The following is a 19,320-nucleotide window of genomic DNA, read 5'->3' as shown; positions in this document are numbered from 1 at the left end:
TCCCTCCTAATTCGATCATGATTGGCGGAGCTACAAGTGTTTAAAATCTTTCATATTTTCGTGGTGGTAACTAGAATCTAAATTATGAAATGACACCCTGCGGTGAGCATGTGACACGAATCACGAACTACATGCACTGCTACATTCCCTGGCGAAAATCGGAAGGCTACGGTGGGCCGCACACATGCCGCACGAACTACTATCACATCTTGAAGCGTGCGTCAGGATTTGAAAAAAAATAGTTTCGCTGATGTTGTTGCAGTCATATTTCTTGGGAAATATGAACAAGTTTTTAAAGATAAACTGCAGCATGCTCTGCATTCTACAATATCGTGGTGTAGAGATGAGGGTCTCTTTATAAACCCTCACAAAACTACCGTTATTTCTTTCACACGAAGAAGGAAAACTAAAATACACTCAAATCTCGTTTTCGGTCCACTATTGGGGGGACGTAAAAAATTGGTCGTAAAAAAAGGACGTTAATTTAAATTACGAGTAAAACGAGAGGACATGATTTCAAACTTTGGACGTAAAAAAGTAATCATAAAACGTAATCACGTAAGTAAATGGACGTAAAAAAAGCTTCTAAAGGGTGTCCCACCACATCAAATTGCACCACGGAAGAAACGCTGTAAAAATTACCTAATTGACCGATCCTTTTCAAACATTCTGACAACAAAATATAACCCATTAGTAAGCTTTTGGCATATTTGTTTCATTCAACTTCAATACCATAACCGTATGCTCGCCCCTTACGCTTAACTCCATTCAAAAAGCTTTGTACAACCTAGCAACAGCTTCTTCTGTACGGAAATCCACTTTTTCTTCATGTCTTCCTCAGACTTGACGTCCTTAGGATGCTTCCGTAGTGCCTGCTTCACTCCGTTGGCTTCGTACCACTCCAAAACATCCTTTGAATATTGTCAGACAATCGTAGGACCCTCGTGTTGCTTCGATTGTCTGAGGCAGATGCTTCTGTAAACACTCCTTGAGGTGGATCTGCCCGTTTACAGTCCAGGTAGTCACGAACGGCGGACTCCGTTTGCCACATGATGTATTTCTTGGCAAACTATGTAAGTTTCTGCATCCTTACTTCCTCCGGAACATCAAACTTGTGCTAGGCGGTGAAGTACAGTACAGCTGCCGGAAGCCCGCCTCGACATAAGTTTCATCATTCATTATGAGAGAATTGAGGATTTTCCAGATGTTTGCGCAAAATAAATTAAAATAACCCACTTTTCGGGTGACACCATTTTTTCCAATTTTCGAAAAACTGATAGCAATAAAAATAGAGTGTAAACAATACACTTTAAACTACTTCTACTCAAATTTTCTAGAGAAAATACCCAATGGGTAATTTTCTACAGCATTTCTTCCGTGGTGTAATTTGATGTGGACACCCTTTAGTGTACCTGACGAAGTAACAAAACTAAATATTTCTCCCAAAGTGAAATATCTAGGAGTGATTCTTGACAGCAAATTAAATTGTAATTTACACTTGGATCAAGTGTTAAATAAGATTACTAGATACTATTTTGAGTTTGCTTCCACTATACTTATTTGTTCAACTAGAAGCTGAAAAAATGCACTAAGGTTAATGAGAACAAAAAGTTCTTTGATGGAGACCTTAGGGGCCATCTCAATATCTTAAAGAATTTTAAAATTAATCCCACATTAACTCATGCGGACTGGGTGGATAGGCAATATAACTTTGAACGACTATTCCATGTGACAGAAACATGTCGCACGGAGTGGGAGTCGGGTGGGCCTAATATTCAACCAATAACTGCATGTGCTACAATTTGAAAGGCTTTACTACTGTTTATTACTCACTACTGACTACTCACTACACACTACACACTACTCACTTCTCACTACTCACTACACACTACTCACTACCCACTAGTCGTTATGCCAAACGAATCCCTTATGGTTATTGTGTCATACATAATGCTGTACGCCAAATAACTAATATTGCGTGATACCACTTGATAAATCAACAGTCCATAAATTTAATTCAATAAATATCTTAAATGGTAGGTAGGCCTGAAAAAAATAGTTCCGTAACCGTTCTGATTATCTCCTCACCAGGTGGTAAATTTTAACACTTGTCATTATTAAACTTTACTTCACAGGCAGATAGTGCTGATTCTTGTATCTTTCGTTTAGAAGAGACTACTTGTCATATCGACAGATCACGACAGATTAGTCTAGATAGAAGTTTGTGGAAATAACCTTTTTAAACATGGTACGATGTCTTGAGTTGTAAAATCGTTTCTAGTATTGAAATAGTGCAAGTATCTCCAAAATTTAGTACAAAATGACTGAGTTAGAACCGTGCAAAACTTAATTTTTCTCTTCAAATTTTTTGTATCTGCACATTTTTTCAAAATTATCTCACAAAATGAGCAGAAGCGTCTCAGAATTGCATAAAATTTTGTGCTAGTTGATTTGAAATATTTATAACTATGAAGCCAAGCGCCTCAAAATGAACGATTTTTATGAAAATATATGCAAAATATTTCTGCAATCAATAAAACATTCAATCCAAAGTAATTGAAGGTTCGTATATGCCAGAAAAACTAAGAAAAAAAGACTATGTTCTACCTTGTAAGACAAATTGGTGGAAAGTATTTAATATTTAAAACGAAATTTAACGTACATAACTGCGAAAAGTACATAAAATGTCTGTCGAAGTGTTAAAATGCTGGGACTGAACACTAAGAATGATAGCGAATTTAAATAAAGAACAATCAATCATATAACAGAGATTGATGCGAACGAAATGAGCCGATTTAACAGACATTATTTCGCATGAGACCGTAGTAATTCGTAAATATTTTCAGATAAAATAAACCGAATGCAGTTAAATCCGGAATTGACTATGGAGTTTTCCAGTAGCTTGCAATGTTATTTGAGAATACAATTATACTATACTCTCGCGCTGGCACGTTGCCGTGGCCTTAAAATAATGCGCAACACACTTAAAATATATAATAGCGTGATTCACAATAAATTACACCGAATAAATAAAATCGTTCTCATCAATGTATGGATTCATCTAATTTTGGAGCAATTTCCGCTAAAGGTTCGAGTACAATTGCGGATTTCGCACAATCATAAATTATCAAACTAAAATTTTGAACCACTCTCATCAATTTCCCCCGCTGCTGAATCCCATGTGCTAAGTGATTTGAGTTTGGCTCGAGTCCGATTCGCTATCGGAAGTTATTTGAGCAAGTTCTTAGCACAAGCGTTTGCACCAACAACCGTAAATTAATGCTTTTACCTCGAAGCTGCCCTGTCAAGACGAGGGAGATTTAGTCATAAATTAGACACCGATAAGTGCTGTAAAATCGGTTTTTGTTCTTTGTTGATTAAAACCTACTGATACTGAATGCAACGGCCATGGCCAAAACCATCCTTGATAAGCAAGATTGCGACAGTTCAGGTTCGATATCCTCGTTGGAGAGTGACGGGGACAGTTCCTGTTCGATGTCCTCGATGGAAAGCGATATCGGTCAGCTGCGCGCCTTGCAGAAAATGTAAAAATTTTCGTTTCTGACCAGTTGAATTAAGAAACTAATCTGCTATTTTAAAATTTCACAGCGAACAAATGGCGGCACCGGACTTTCAGATTATCGTAACGAAACCCACCCCGGCTGCCACTGCCAGTACGTCGCAAACGCCACGACTCCTGACGCCCAACAGCAGCTTCGTGTACAAACCGGAAAGCCGACGGCACACCGGCCAGAGTATACCTGGTAGCGATGGTGACGGCGGCTCCCGACGCCCTTCGATGTTTAATGGTTTCCAGCCGCGGCAATCATTCAGCATATACAGAAAACAATTTATGGACTTCCTGCAGCGAAGCGGCAGCCGGCTGTCGGTCAACAAAAAGGAAGACCCGCAAGATGAATCGCCATTTCTTGCTGAAAAACGTAGTCGGAATCGGGCAGTGGCAGAGTAAGATTTTAGCCGCGATTTTGCCATCGTCCCGTTTTTAAACTTTACTGCTGTGCTTGCTTTCAGGGACCACTTCAGTACGGCTATCTCGGCGCTGTACGCTAAACTGCTGATAGTCCTGGGAATCGCTTTCCCAATCACCGACGTCGTTGCCGAACACACCATGAAGCATTACTACGAGGGATTTTTTCTCTATCTGTATTTCACGAGTGCGTTTTTTATAGGTTTTATGTGCTTCGTTGTGCTGCGACATCAAACGCGGCTGAAAACGCTCCTCGAAGGATTCCGTAAGTAGTCCACTTTTTATGATTGTCCGCTTATCAATCATGCCGAAGCTATTGCTGAATTATCGCTTTGCCACACGCCCATTTATGACTATCTAACCGTCATAACACAGTTATACAGTTTCCATCCTGCAAGTGCAACTATTACAGCACCAATTATGCATTTCGATTGATGATTAGATACGATGTGCCTCCTTAACGCAGTCATCATGCCAATTAACATTAAAATAATATTGCTCTCCGCCAGTCAATCGACATTTACAACAATTGCAGCAAATTACTGACCGAGTGAATTCGCCTTGTACGTTCCATTTCAGACCAACCGGTAACCGACATCCCCGATCTGCTGAAGCCCAAGGAGATCCGGTTCGGGTCGTTCTACCTTCGAGTGGGAGCGATTGCCTTCGGGATCGGCAGCATGGTCTACTCCGGGCTGGAGTTCGGACAGTACTTCGAGCTGAAAGGTAAGTCATCGCCACACCAGTAGAGTAGTAAATTAGAATGCCGGCTGCAATTCGGTTCTCTGTCAGCTTCGCTCACACCGATGGGTTCAATGCGGAGGGTTAGGAATGAAGGGACGGGTCGAATAGTTTATGGTAGTAGTCCTTTTGTTGCGTTCAATTAAAATTGCTTGAGAAAACAAAACCTGAAACAGAAACTAAAAAGTAGCCTGATCAAATATATAAACCATTTAAATATTAAACATAAAAAAATTAAAATAAAAGTGAACAAAACAGAATTAATGTTCAAAACGACTTACCTCAGTTTGTAAATACGTAGTGATATAATAAAATTAATTGTCAAAAACTTGTATTGACTGAAATGAGACATCAAACAGTTGTAAATTGAAAATGAGTAAAACATGAAAAACAATATAATGAGTCAAATCAAAAAGCAAAGCCTAGCCTACGCTAAATGCTAATTCTAAAACTTCACTAGAAGATAACTCAAAAAATGTGCAAAAGTATACTTAAGAAGATTAGGAAAAAACATAATGAAAATATGTGAAGCTAAGCGAAACGGAATAGTTAACCATTCTTAATTTTACCAACATGAGGCTCATATGAAGCTTAAATATTGGAACTGGATCACAGAAACTGGTACTAAAACTGGGACATTAGAACAGGGACAGCGAAACTAAATCACTGCAGTCTACAGACACTGAAATTGGTACTGAAATGGGAAATTGGAACTAGAGCAGGGACACTCGAACTGGGAGACTGGATCTTCGACACTTAAACTGAAATAATGAAACTGTGACATCAAAACTGCAACTGGAAGTTGAACTGAGATACTAGAACTGAGCTACTGAAACTGGGATACTTGAAACGGAACACTGGAACTGGGACACTATAACTAGGACACTAAAACTGGAACATTGCAAATAGAACTGAGACACTTGAATTACGACACTTAAACTGGACTACTGGACATGAGATTTTGGTACTGTAACACTGGAACGGAGACACTAAAATTGGCACTGAAAATGGCACTGAAATGTTGGAACTACAAGTGGAAAACTCGAACTGCGCCATTTAAACAGAGATACTGAAACTGTAACACTTGAACAGGGACTTCAACTGGGACACTCAAACCGGGATACTGGAACTGGAACTGGGACATCAAATCTGGGACTAAAGCTTGAACTGGGACACTACTACTGGGACATCAAAACTGGAACTGAAACTGAGACATTAGAACTAGAATACTCGAGCTGCGATACATAAACTGAGATACTGAAACTGGAATACTTGAACTGGGACACTATAACAGGAACACTGAAACTGCAGCATTAGAACTAGAACTGGGACACTTGAACTAGGCTACCAGAACTGAAATTTTGGTACTGGAACACTGAGACTGGGGGACTGAAACCGAGGCATTAGAACTGAGACACTGAAAATGAGATATTGAAACTGAAACACTTGAACAAGGATAATGGAACTAGAACAGTAGCACTGAGACACTGGAACTGGTATACAGAAACTAGGATTGGGACTGGGAATTCTGAGAAACACGTAAACTGAAACACTGAAACTGGGACAGTGGAATTGGGATACTGGAACTGGAACTGGGACATCGAATCTGGGACTAGAACTTGAACTGAGACGCTGGAACTGGAGCACTCAAACTGACGTACTGAAACTGGAACACTTGAACTAGGATTCTGGATTTGAGATGCTGGTACTGGGACATTGAAACTGGGACTAGAAGTAAGACACTGGAACTGGGACATCAAAACTGGAACTTGTACTGAGACACTGGAACTGAAACACTCGAACTGCGATACTTAAACTGAGATACTGAAACTGGGACCCTTGAGGTGAAGTGAAGAACTGGAACATTGGAACTAGAGCTGGAACACTTGAACTGGGCTACTGGAGCTGAAATGTTGGTACTGGAACTGAGACACTGAAACTGGCACTAAAAATAGAACTAGAATGTAGGAACTACAGCTGGAACACGCCCTTTTAAATTGAGATATTTAAACTGGAACACTTGAATTGGGACGATGGAACTATAACAGTAGAACTGAGATGCTGGAACTGGAACACTGAAACTGTGATTCTGGAACTGAGACTGGGACTGGGATACCTTAGAATTACACGAACTGGGATACTAGACCTGGGATACAGGAACAATAGAACTGATATACTTGAACTACAACACCTAAACTAAGATATTGAATCTGGGACACTGGAACTAAGACATTGGAGCTGGGTTACTAAAACTGAAACCGAAACTGGGACACTCGCACTGTTAAACTTACCCTGATATACTGAAACTGGGACACTCGAACTGGATATGCTGGAATTGACATATTGTAACTAGAACACTAAGACTGGGACACTGGAACCGAGACACTGAAACAGGAATACTCGGACTGCGACTTTTAAACAGAGATAGTGAAACTGGGACACTAGAACTAGGCTACCAGAACTGAAATTTTGGTACTGGAACACTGAGACTGGGGAACTGAACTGAGACATTGAAAATGGGACTGGAATGTAGGAACTGCAACTGGGACACTCGAACTGCGTCATTTAAAATGAGATATTGAAACTGGAACACAATGGAACTAGAACAGTAGCACTGAGACACTGGAACTGCGACACTGAAAGTGGGATACAAAAACTAGGGCTGGGACTGGGAATTCTGAGAAATACGCACACTGAGACATTGACACTGGGACAGTGGAATTGGGATACTGGAACTAGAACTGGAATTGGGACATCGAATCTGGGACTAAAACTTGAACTGGGACACTGAAAATGGGACAACAAAATTGATGCAATGGAACTGAGATATTGAAACAAGTACTAGAACTAGAACTGGGACGTTGGAACCAGAATTGAGACATTGGCACATTGGGACATTCTAGGGTACTAAGATTGCGACACTCAAGCTGAGATACTGAAAGTTGAACACTTGAACTGGGATACTGGAACTGTGATATTGGAATTAGAACACTGAAACCGAGACACCGAGACGCTGAGACTAGGACTCTGGAACCGAGACACTGGAATAGGAGCACTCGAACTGCAACACTGGGACACTGGAACAGGAATAGCAGACATGAGACACTGCAACTGGAATTGGGACATCGGAACTAGAAACGGGACATTCGAACAGCGACACTTGAACAAAGGTACTGAAACCAGGACACTGAGGCTGGGACACTGGAACAGGAATACTCGAACTTCAACTCTCAAACTGAAACACTGAAACTGAGATAATGAAACTGGGACAGTGGAATTAAGACACTGCAACTGGGATACTGGAAGAGGAGCACTTGAACTGCAACACTTAAACTGGGATACTGAAACTAGGATACTGAGACTAGAACACTGAAACAAAATACACTGGAACTAAGTCAATGGAACAGAAATATTCGAATTGCAATACTCAAACAAAGATACTGAAACTAGAAGGTGAACCCTGGAACATTGAGATACTGAAACTGAGACACTTGGACTGGGATACTGCAACTAGAATATTGTAACTGGGACAATGGAACTGAGATACTGAAACTCGGAGACTGGAACCGAGACAGTAGACTTGGGACACTAAAACTGGAACTGGGACATATGAGCTGTGACACTGAGACGCTTCTGAAACTGAGACACTACGGAAACTGAGACACTTGAACTAGGATACTGGAGCTAGGACAGTGAAATTGGGACGGTGGAACTGTGACACTGGAACTGGAACAGTGAAACTGGTACTGACACTATAACTGGGACATTGGAATTGAGTTACTGAAACTAGGCCACTCGAACTGGGTATGTTGGAACCGAGCTATTGGTACTGGAATACTGAAACTGGGACACTTGAACTGAGAGACTGGAACTTAGCACACATTGGAACAAGAACACTGGAACTGAGGCACTGAAACTAAGAACATAGAACTGGAACACTGAGACTGGAACTGGCACACTGGGGGACTAGCACATTACGGGATGGAGTGGGACTGAGTATTTCCGTAGATTTTGTGCGTTATTTTGCATCAATTTAAGATATATTTTTAGCACATTTTTGTATCGTTTTCGTATAATTTTAATATCATTTTTGAGTTATTTTTGTATCGTTGTTTGTACAATGACCAAAAATCCTTTATGTTTTATTTTTGGCTGGAAAGAAGGTAACACAAGGACGCGAAGAAAACAACAAATTCTGGAACAACACAACTTTTTCGAAAAACATAATATTCTTTTATAAGAAATAACCATACTACAAGCCATCACCCTACTCACAGCCTACTAAAAGTACGATCCATTGGTCCGTTCCTTTCCTTCCCCACTTGCAGGCGACGAAAGATGTCAAAATGTTCTAATTGCATTAATCCCGGCCGCCCGGATGACACTGTGCCTGCTCCAGATGCAGTTCATCTTCTTCAGCAGCGGTCAGTTCCACATGGAACGGCACAAATTCGTGTCCCGCTTCGGTCTGATGCACATGCTGGCCACAAACCTGTGCGAGTGGCTGTACGTGATAATCGAGGAAGCCAAGCACGAGATCGTCCATATAACGCACGGTGGGCCGCACGATGCCGCAGCAAGGTTGGTCGCCAGAGCAACGGCCCCGCTTCCGGCAGGTGAGTCAGCTTTGTCATCTGAACTTTTTTTTAGTTTACCAAACTATGGTAACAAATTTACAGTCAGATTTTTCCTAGTGTTCCCTTCACTTCCCTTCATCGCATCAATCGAAATTGTCTCATACGCATCGAAACGTTACCTAATTGATTGAAAATTATTGCCTGCTGCTTTGCCCGGCCTCATCCGTGCACGGATATTCACACGTTCGCTTCTTTTCACGTTGCAGACAACGATGGTTTCCAGCTGAATGCCACCCATTACCATCAGAACGCACCCGAGCTGCCCAGCAGGGGAGACCCCTCGGTGGCGCTGCCCGTTCCCGCCATCGAATGCCACCGGACCAACATAATGGGGTCATTGATTCAGAATGCGGCTCCCTTTCTGTTTCCGTGCACGATTGAGTACTCGCTAATCTGCGCCGTCATTCTGTTCGAAATGTGGAAGAAACTGCGCGACAGCGGCCGGGGGGCTAATGGATCGCGAAAGGGCTCTCGGAAGAGCCTCACCGGAAAAAGTGCCAATCTGCTGTCCATCGACTGTTCGAACGCTCAGCGCGGCATGTTCGGTGGCATTCTGGTCATCGTGCTGACCATCATCGTACTGATTATGTACTTTGTGCTGCAGAAGGAACGCTTCTACAAACGGGCGGCCACCATCGAGGTCACAATCTACGAAATCGTCATCTACAGCATTACGGCCGGGGCCGTCCTTTGGGCCATGTTTCAAATGAGGGATTTAAAGTTTTCCCAAAAGAAGGGCGATGCCGGAATTAGCCTGGATTGCACGCTGCTAGCACTGGCCCAAACCGGCATCGAAATCTACTGCATTTTCAGTATTATCGGAACGTTTTTTTCCATCGGTGTTTCCGAATATGCGACGGTTTACTCACTGCTAGCAGAAATTATCTGTTTGTTACAAACAGCCCTGCAAACGCTGTTCATCATGAACGCGTGGTGGCGTCGCTGCAAGGGCACCAAACAGAACCGCGCCAAACCGGGACGGGAAATCATCACGTTTCTGCTGATTGCCAACATGTCGATTTGGTTCATCAATACGCTGATCAAAACGAATGCCAGCTTCCGGCCGACGCTGATGAACTTCTACGGAATCTGGGCTTGGACGATTATCACACATCTCTCGATGCCGCTGGCAATCTTCTACCGATTCCATTCGACGATCTGTCTGTTCGAAGTCTGGAAGAATACCTACAAAGTAAGATACGATCGTAAAATTTAAGACATTAAAAAGTGGTGATCTAGGTTAAGGCTCCCCCCGCACGGTGTGCTACTAGGCAGCATGCTGAAGTACTATTATAAACGATCAATTAATTAGCGAATTTTATTGTCCCCAGATATTATCGAGGTATCCGAAAAACCTACTTTATGGCCGAATCAATCAAAAGTGTTGGATATTATTTTCGAACGAATTTTTGGTTTAATTTCAATTCGTCATATCGTTGATGCTACAATTCACTGATTAGGAATTAAATTTTATCAAACTGATTTGCTCGTTACGTGCGTAGATTAAGTTCGATTATTCGTGCCTTTGTTCGACCCGTTCAAATGCTGCTCAATTACCAAATCACAGCAAACGAATTGGTTTTGCACTGAGATTGACCGTATCTAAGATTGTAACATAATTTATTGCTGGAGCGACTGGCAAAAAATAAACGTTATTTTAAAAGTGGTTTTTAGTCAGCGAGAAAAACAACACAATCAGCACAACCGCTACGTTTATCAAAATTTAATCAAATCAAAGCCGGAATGGATCGCGTTTATTACATGCGGCTTGTTCCCTTTTCAGGGAATATATACGGCCATAAATATTATTTAAAATAAACAATTTAATGAATTCCCCGAAAATTGAGTCGGCTTGAAGTTCCTTCAAAACCAATCTTATGAAAGAAATACTACATCTCTAATCCTCAAATCTTAACCATATTTGGTTGAATGGAACTGCTTCGCAGTCGTGTATTCCTTAGGACCCACGCCTTCCGCGTGTGATCTACGATATCTTCTTATGTTTTTAGGTGCTGAATGCAGATGTGGAAATATAGTTCCTGGCTGCCTCATTTTCAATTCGTTCATCAGCCCCGCGCAACAGCTTAATTTCACAAGAACGTACTTTCATAACCCTCCGTACTAGAGCGGAGCGCAAAAACAGACGCGGCTTATTTCCGTGAGTTCCGAGGCCAAAGCCTCCCCTCGATCAACTAAAACTGTTGTACACTCATGCGATGATGCATTAATCAGGGAACTAAACTGGACTTCGGACATGTCACAAGACTTGAAAACGAACCTGATATTGGATATCAAATTAGACGTGAATTTGGACATGGACACGTAATTTACACGGACACGAAGTTTTACTGGAAAATGGGATTGAGATATTTAGTTTTACTCTCTCACACGTCTTGCATCCTTTCTGCTCATTTTTTATCTTTTCTAATCATGTTTTTAAATTTTTTGTAGCGTGACTTTCTTCTTTTCGGTAAAATTTTCTTGGTTTTTGTTCTTATTTTTCTTCTTTTTCCCTCCGTTTTTCCTTTTTTCTGTTTTTGTCCTGTGTTTTCTGTATCATTAATCCATTTGTCTTCGTTTCTTGTTCCATGCGTTTACTTCTTTTCTCTTTCCTTTTTTTTTGTTTCCAATCATTATCTTTTCGATACTCTTCCTTCTCGTTTTTCGTCTTCTTCTGTTCCGTTTTTCCTCTTTTGGATGCACTTTGGTTTGGTTCACTTTTTTCCCTCTGCTCATCCGTTTTTGCTGTCTTATTTCCCCTTGTCGTACCCATTTTGTTCAATTTTTATCCTTTTATATACTATTTAACCTTTTTTTAGTCGTTCCCCTCAATTCTTCTATCGATACTCTTTTTCGTCTCTCTCCTTTCTCTCTTTCTCTCTCTCTCTCTCTCTCTCTCTCTATCTGTTATTCTTTTTTTCCTTTTTGATTTCTCTTGTTTTCTGTTTCGCTTTAACTTTCTTGTCTCGTTTTCCCTCTTTTCCTTTACCATTTTCTCACCTTTCCGTCAAGTTTCTTTCTTTTTCTGTCACAAGTTCCCTCTATTTGTCTCATTTGTCCTCCTTTTCTCTCGCGTTTATTTTTTTTCAGCCCACCATTAGCTCTTTCTCTTCTTGTCATGTCCCGTTTTTTGTCCTTCTCAGTGTTTCCTGAAGTTTTCTCCTCCTTTTTTAGTTAACTTGCGTCTGTTCTGTTCTTCCTCTTATTATGTCCTGCTTTTGCTCCTTTTTTATCTTTTATCCCGTTTGCCTTTCGTTTTCATTTGTTTTCTCGATTTTTTTAGTCTGTTTCTGTTCTCGTTTCTCATTTTTCTGCTCCCGCGTTTTCTCTTTTTCTTTTCTTTCTTTTGATTTCCTGCTTTTCTCTCCAGTTTTTTACCTTTTTTGCTCCGTTTTTTCTTCTTTTCTGTTCAGTTCTCATTTTCCTTTTAGTTATCCTCTTTTACTTGATCATTTTTCTTCTTCTCTCGTCCATTCCCCCTCTTTTTCTGATCAGTCTCTTCAGTTTTTTCTTCCGTTTTCGTCTCTTTCTACGTCCCATTTTCCCACCAACTGTGTCACTATTTCGTTTTTTTTTCATGTCCGTTTTTCCTCTTCTTCTATCCTGGTTGCCTAGTTTTTGTCACGTTTTCGCCTGTGCTCTTTTCCGTTTTTTTTTCTCCAGGAATGCCGGATCCATCGGTAATCCATCTGTGAATATGCTAAGAAAATTGCCCTATTTTTTCCATAAGAAACTGTTTGCTCGTGTCGCGTACGGTTTGGTTAAAAAGACATGAATTTTTAAATTTGGGTAATTTTCAGGAAAAAACTTTCCCTGCGACAAAACAAGTAGCTTTGATCTAATTTCGATTCTATTTGGAAGATTTTGGGCGGATTTGGTTGGATTTGAATTGATTTCAGTTGAATTTGGATGATTTTGAACGGATTCGAGTTCATTTGAACGGATTGGATTAATTTGGTCAAATTCCGATTGGATATGAAGTAAACTTGGATTCAATTTGGACCGTCTTGGATTGGATTTGAACTAATTTGGTCGGATTTGGACTAATTTGGATCAGATTTGCACTAATTTGCAGTAGCTTTGGATTAATTTCGACTAGAATTAGATGATTTTGGTCAGATTTGGAATAATTTGTGTAAGATTTGTACAAGTTAAAAAATCGGACTAATTTGGTCAGATTTAGATTAACGTGGACGCGATTCGGACAGATTTGGAAAGCATTTGGACAATTTTCGCTTAGAATCAGACTAATTTGAACGGGATTCAGAAAAATTTAGTTTGGAAATGGACTAATTTGGATGGGATTTGATTTAATTTCGATTGAATTTGGATGGCTTTGGACTAATTTGGATGGGGTATGTATTAATTTAGATTGGGTTTGGACTAAACTGAATCTAAATTGGATTGATGTAGAGAATCTTTGGACCTATGTCGATTCGATTCGGATGATTTCAGTCGGATTTAGACATATTTGGTTGGATTAGATTGGATTTAAATTAATTTGGATTGGATTTGGACTAATTAGGATCATAATTGGATTGAATTTAGACCATTTTCAATTGGGTTTGGACTTATTTGAATGGGATTTCTAATAAGTTCTGTTGGATTTGGATGATTTTGGTCAGACGTGAACTAATTTTATTTTATTTACTGCGTCTTCAATTAATACTGTACAGACTGAAAATTTGTATTGATTTTAGACTAAATTGGAACAAATTTGGACTGATCCGAAGAAGCTTTGAAATTTCGATTCGTTTGAGATAATTTTAGTCGAATTTGAACTTGCGTAATTAACTTCTCTTGACACCTGAGACCTGACTTTAAGCAAAGTAAGAATAATCCCAGAACTTGCAAGTCTCATTAGGATGCCGAAAGCCGTTTACAATTCTGCCTATACTGCATTTATTATGGTTACTGCAACATGCTGACAATTCTGAGCCTTCTGATAAGATTTTTGTAATAATATTTGCCCGAAACAGTTTAAACTTCGAAAAAACACCAACGACTGGGGCTAAACATCTTTCTAAGACTTCTAACGTTTCTTTATCGACAGATTTCGCAACTGGCGGTTAGAGTACAGGATAATTACGGGGCCAATGCAACGATCATCTAGCTCTATCTAGCAGATTCGAACATACGATGTCTGGCTTGTTAGATCAGCATCGTACCTCAAAGCAAACTCAACTTCGGCTGATAGCGAAAATTCGGTTGACGACAAAAATACGTAATGAAATGATCATCGGCATTTGCCACATTATTTCTGGCTGTTCGTAGACAGCAATTATTGGGTCAATTAGAAAATGTCTACCTCATTGACAGACGCGTGCGCCGCTGAGGTTATTGACGGTATGCCAGACGAACCGAATTGATTTATTAGGACTCATTTATGGACATTGCGAACGTCTTATCATGATTACCAGTTTTCTTTTTACCCGGCTAAATAACTTTCAAAAGATCGCAGATTGCATATCACTGTTTACGTAAATGAGTAAATATAACATGCCGAAAATGAAATTCCAAAACTAGATTCGTAATTGGAGTAAAGCTATGGTTCTAAAATATAAAAGCACGCTAATTTTCTTCTGGCAAACATATTAAATTTCTTCTCTTGTCAAAGCAAAAAAAAAGAATGGAGGTATCAGCTACGAAAGTTTTTCCAAAGAAAATAGGTAGGGAACGTGCTCCTGTATGCACTAGCGTGCCTAAACAAACGCCAAAGGTGGGCCACCCAACCCTGAAGAATGATTCAGCCTTGAAAAACGGAGGCGAATCAATTATTACTTATCACCAAAATACCGACCGATCGGATTGAAAACTCCGGAATTTCGGATGCAGTTAGATTTAAAATCAAAGTTGAAATTGGACTAGAAACTAGGCTTCCAACTGGACTTGAAACCGGACTTGACATATGGCATTAAATTAGTCATGAATTTGGACTAATTTGGGTTGAGAGCCTTATTTCAAATTGTACTGGAAATCGGACTTAAATTTGAAGTAATTTGGACTGAAAGTTTAACTTAGAATTTGGAATTCGACGTGAAATCGGACCTAAAAGAGAATTTAAAGTTTTTATTTGAAACTAGATTTGTAATTTTACTTGAAATTGGAATTGAAGTAGAGTATAAGCTGGAATTGAAATTAAATATGAAATGAAAGCTGAAAGTGGACTTGAAATTAAGCTTAAATTTGAACTTTAAATTAGACTTGAAATTGGACTTGGGATTAGACTTGCAATTACATTTGAAATTACACGTTTATAGGAACACGAAATTGGACACGAAGATTTACTTGAAATTAGGATTGACATTTTTCATCTCACTTATACATTTGACCTCTTTTTTGTTCCTTTTTCACTCGTCTCTAGAACTGTTTTTCCACTTTTCGTTCGGTTTTTTTTTTGTTTTCTATGCCAATTTCATTGTGTTTTCTCTTTCTTTTCATAATTTTTCTGCCGTTTTGCCTCTTTTTCTCTCAATTTTCTTTTTTATGCCCGTCTTTTGCTGTTTAGTTACTCCGTTTTTCTCCGTTTGTTGTCTCATTTTTTCTTATTTTCAGTACGGAGTTTCCCCTTTTTTCACTCATTTTTTGAAAATTTCCCCGTTTTCCTTATTTTCTCTTCCGTTTTTCTTTTTCCCGTTTCCAATTTTAGTCCTTTTCTAACTCTATTTATCACCTTTTCATCTCATTTTATGTCTTCTTCTGTACCGTTTTTCCTCTTTTAGAAACCTCGTTTTTCTGCTTTTCTGTCATGTTTACATTGTGGTTTTGCTTCTCTTTTTCTCTCTTGCCCATCGATTTTATCTCTCGTGTTTTCGTCTTTTTCTCTCCCGTTTTACCTTTTTCTTTGACTCGTTTTTCCAGTTTTCTGTTCTTGTTTTGAACTCATTTTCCCACGCCATTTCCATTTCCCATTAGTCGCCCAGTAGTTAGCCATGAGATATGATGCTAGTCTAACAAGCCAGCCGTCAAGTGATCGAATCTCGGCTGAGTGGTGCTGCTAGAGTCAGCCTAGAGTTCTCCTTTTACTTCCCATTTGACGTTTTTTCTCGTTGTCCTCTTGTCCTCTATTGATTTACTACTTTTTCTCGCTATTAAATAAAAATAAAAATTAAATTAAATAAAAACGAAAACTTTCCAATTACATTCTACTATTTATATTTATTCGTGACAGATACGTATTTCGCCTCCGACTTGCAGGCTTCAACTATGGCTTCAAGTAGAACTTAGTTGGATAGTTTTCTTTTTTATTTAATTTCAGGTTTCGACGCTCCAAAAACTTCAGACTCGCTATTCTACTTTTTGCTTTTCATTTCTGTTGTTTCCTGTACCGTTTTCCCTTTCTTGTTTTTTTTTTTGCCCTCGTTATCTCTCCCAGTTTATTTGCCTGATGCTTCTTCTTTCTCTTCTTTTCCTGTCCCGTTTTTCGACCTTTTCTGTTCAGATTGCTGTCCCGATTTTCTTTTTTTTTTTTTTCATTTTTCTCATTTCCAGGCCAGTGTTCTCTATTTTCTCTCTCATTTCACCTTTTTCCATCCCGTTAACTCCGTTTCCATTTGCTCCCTTTTTCTTTTCTGTTCATTCTGCTATCATGTCCTGCTTTTCCTTGTTTTCTGTCACGCTCTGTTTTGCTTTTCCATTTTATCCCGCTTGTCTTCCGTTTTCCTTTTTCCCCGCCTTTTCATTTTTTCTGTTCTCGTTTTTAAATCCCTACTCCCGTATTTTTCCTTTTTCTTTTCTTCCTTTCTGTACCGTTTTTCCTTCCTTCCACTCATTTTTCTTCTTTCTCTCCCATGTTCCCTGTTTTTCTGTCCAGTATTTTCCTTTTTGTTTGGTTTTGCCGTTTTCTCCCGAGTTCTTCTTTGACCACTTTTTCTACACTCGCGCTTTTCCAGTTTTCCTATTCCGTTTGTCCAGATTTTGTCACATTTTCCTTCTGGCTCTTTGTCTCCAGGAGCAACAGGAGACGCATTAGCTTTAAATCCATCGCTACCTACATTTTCATAGCAAACTGTTTGCTCTACGCTGCAAGATTCATGAGATATGAATTTTTGAATTAGGTAAATATTCAAGGAAACCGAGTTTTTCGCTCATAACTCAAAAACAACAACAAATGTTATCAAATAAATTTTATCATTAAAAGATTATAAAGTGTCAAACAAGTATTTCAAACAAATTTCATATGACAGAACATAATTTCTGATTTTTCTATGGAGTTTTCCACTATCGTCTAACTTACAATTTTGGACTTCAAATGGGCAATGAATATAAATTAGTTTTAAATTGGGCTTAAAATTGAAATCGGACTTGAAGTCGAACTTGAAAAGATTTAAAGTTGGACATGAATTCAGACTTAAAATTGTACTTGAAGTTGAACTTAAAATCCAAGTTGAAATTGACCTGGAAATTAGCCATGGTAACGCACATGAAATTAGACTTATCGCAAAAATAGTGGCAGACTAAATAAATATCTGCGGACTTCTGGGAAGTCCAGAAATTATTTTGTTTTTCATTAAATTTTGAAGAGCAGGACGAGCACGTTTTACAAAACTGACTTTCGACATTTATTACAGTTGTCATGCGATACAGGCTGGCATTTAGCAGTTTTCAGATTATGAAAAGAAAGCAAGATAAATAATAAATCGATTCTGTTGACTGACTCGAATTTCCTGGAGAAGAATTTTAAGGTGAAAGGAAGAGAATCAAACGATGAAATGATGAAATTTACTGCGAAACGGGACCGGAATTGGTTGAATCATATTGAGCTCAATTTGAGTGGACGTAATTTAGACATTATTTCCCAATCAGTTATTTGAAGCGGTACAAAGTCAGTACGTCATCAAGTGTATAAATTTTGCATTACTCAAACAAAATGATTTAGAACATCCAACAGGACTTCTGATTAGATTGAAAAAAACGGTAAGGCAAGAAGGGGAATCTAGCGATATTTAACAATAATTTACGACACATATCGAATAACCGCAATCACGGCTTATCAGTGCAAATATTTTTGGGGATTTAAATTTAAAGTGTGTAAATACTAGGTATCGTAAACTCGCAATCAACTCAGGCTGTGGTGGGCTATACAGGGACAATCAATAACACTTTTCATTTTTCATTTATGTACCGAACGCCTAATCGATCTTTGCCAGACTGTTGACCGTTTTATGGGCGTTTATTGGGCCTGATTATCGAAGCCTTTTTAGTCACAATCTGTCCAAGCCACATAAGCAGATGTTTGTGCGGCATAAAATTAGGAAACTAACTTTTTAAATAAGAAATACCAGTATGATTTGTTATTAAACTTATTAAACTCGGGTCCACCTAAATGCCAAGGTAATTTCAGAAGCGATTCTGAAATTTTCAAAAATCCGAAATGGTAATTCGCAAGATACGTAGCCACTCGTGTAGCTTGGAATGTAAAATTGCGAAATCGCAATGATAAAAGAACAGCGGCTTAACTAATTTCACTCACCTATTGACGTCTGTGAGATGAAATGATAAGATTCACGCAAATGAATTAGCTGGCTGCGCGCGCAAACTGGTTCGCAGCTGGTTTATTACCGATGAACCAGATAATGGTTCGCTATCATGCTACGGTTGTCATAATACAATAGTCGCACGTTTTTCGTGGCTTCAAATTTGCCTAGGAATTTCGCTCATTGTTTGTATGTGATGATTTTTCTTGATTACACTGAACTACTTCATCTTCCACTGATAGTATTTGTGATACGAGGATTTTGTGTAGTCGAATTTTTATGTGCCTTAGTAAGCCGTAAAAATAGTTGAGCGTGCGCTGAATTACCCCGATAACGGATATCAATTACCTAATCGGCTAGTCATTTTATGACCCGATGCATTCATTACTGATGCACTCAAAAAGCTAAAGTTCAAGCGAAACCATTTGCGCACATCCCATCAGTCGAGGGAGTTGTTCGGTAATCGCAGATTAACGGG

The 19,320-nt window shown here is 39.2% G+C and overlaps 1 protein-coding gene across 1 annotated transcript; it reads left to right on the top strand.

The window, feature by feature from the left end:
- The first annotated feature begins 3,408 nt into the window (after positions 1 to 3,408).
- LOC128746272 (proton channel OtopLc-like) lies at positions 3,409 to 11,402 on the top strand. Its single transcript, XM_053843321.1, has 7 exons — positions 3,409 to 3,545; positions 3,610 to 3,966; positions 4,033 to 4,253; positions 4,568 to 4,714; positions 9,058 to 9,341; positions 9,590 to 10,558; positions 11,376 to 11,402. Exons 1-7 carry the CDS (start codon positions 3,409 to 3,411, stop codon positions 11,400 to 11,402), a joined length of 2,142 nt encoding a protein of 713 aa, XP_053699296.1.
- The last annotated feature ends 7,918 nt before the right edge of the window (positions 11,403 to 19,320 follow it).

Source organism: Sabethes cyaneus, chromosome 1 (genome assembly GCF_943734655.1).
Source record: "Sabethes cyaneus chromosome 1, idSabCyanKW18_F2, whole genome shotgun sequence".
Lineage (NCBI taxonomy): Eukaryota > Metazoa > Arthropoda > Insecta > Diptera > Culicidae > Sabethes > Sabethes cyaneus.
Note: the sequence above shows the minus strand (reverse complement) of the source record. Positions and strands in the feature narration are given on the sequence as shown.

Bases quoted from the DNA above. Each gene is read 5' to 3' on its own strand.
- LOC128746272 (XM_053843321.1), top strand. From the start codon at position 3,409: ATGGCCAAAACCATCCTTGATAAGCAAGATTGCGACAGTTCAGGTTCG. The intron at 3,546-3,609 runs GTAAAAATTTTC...AAAATTTCACAG, and splicing joins CTGCGCGCCTTGCAGAAAAT to CGAACAAATGGCGGCACCGG. The intron at 4,715-9,057 runs GTAAGTCATCGC...CCCCACTTGCAG, and splicing joins ACAGTACTTCGAGCTGAAAG to GCGACGAAAGATGTCAAAAT.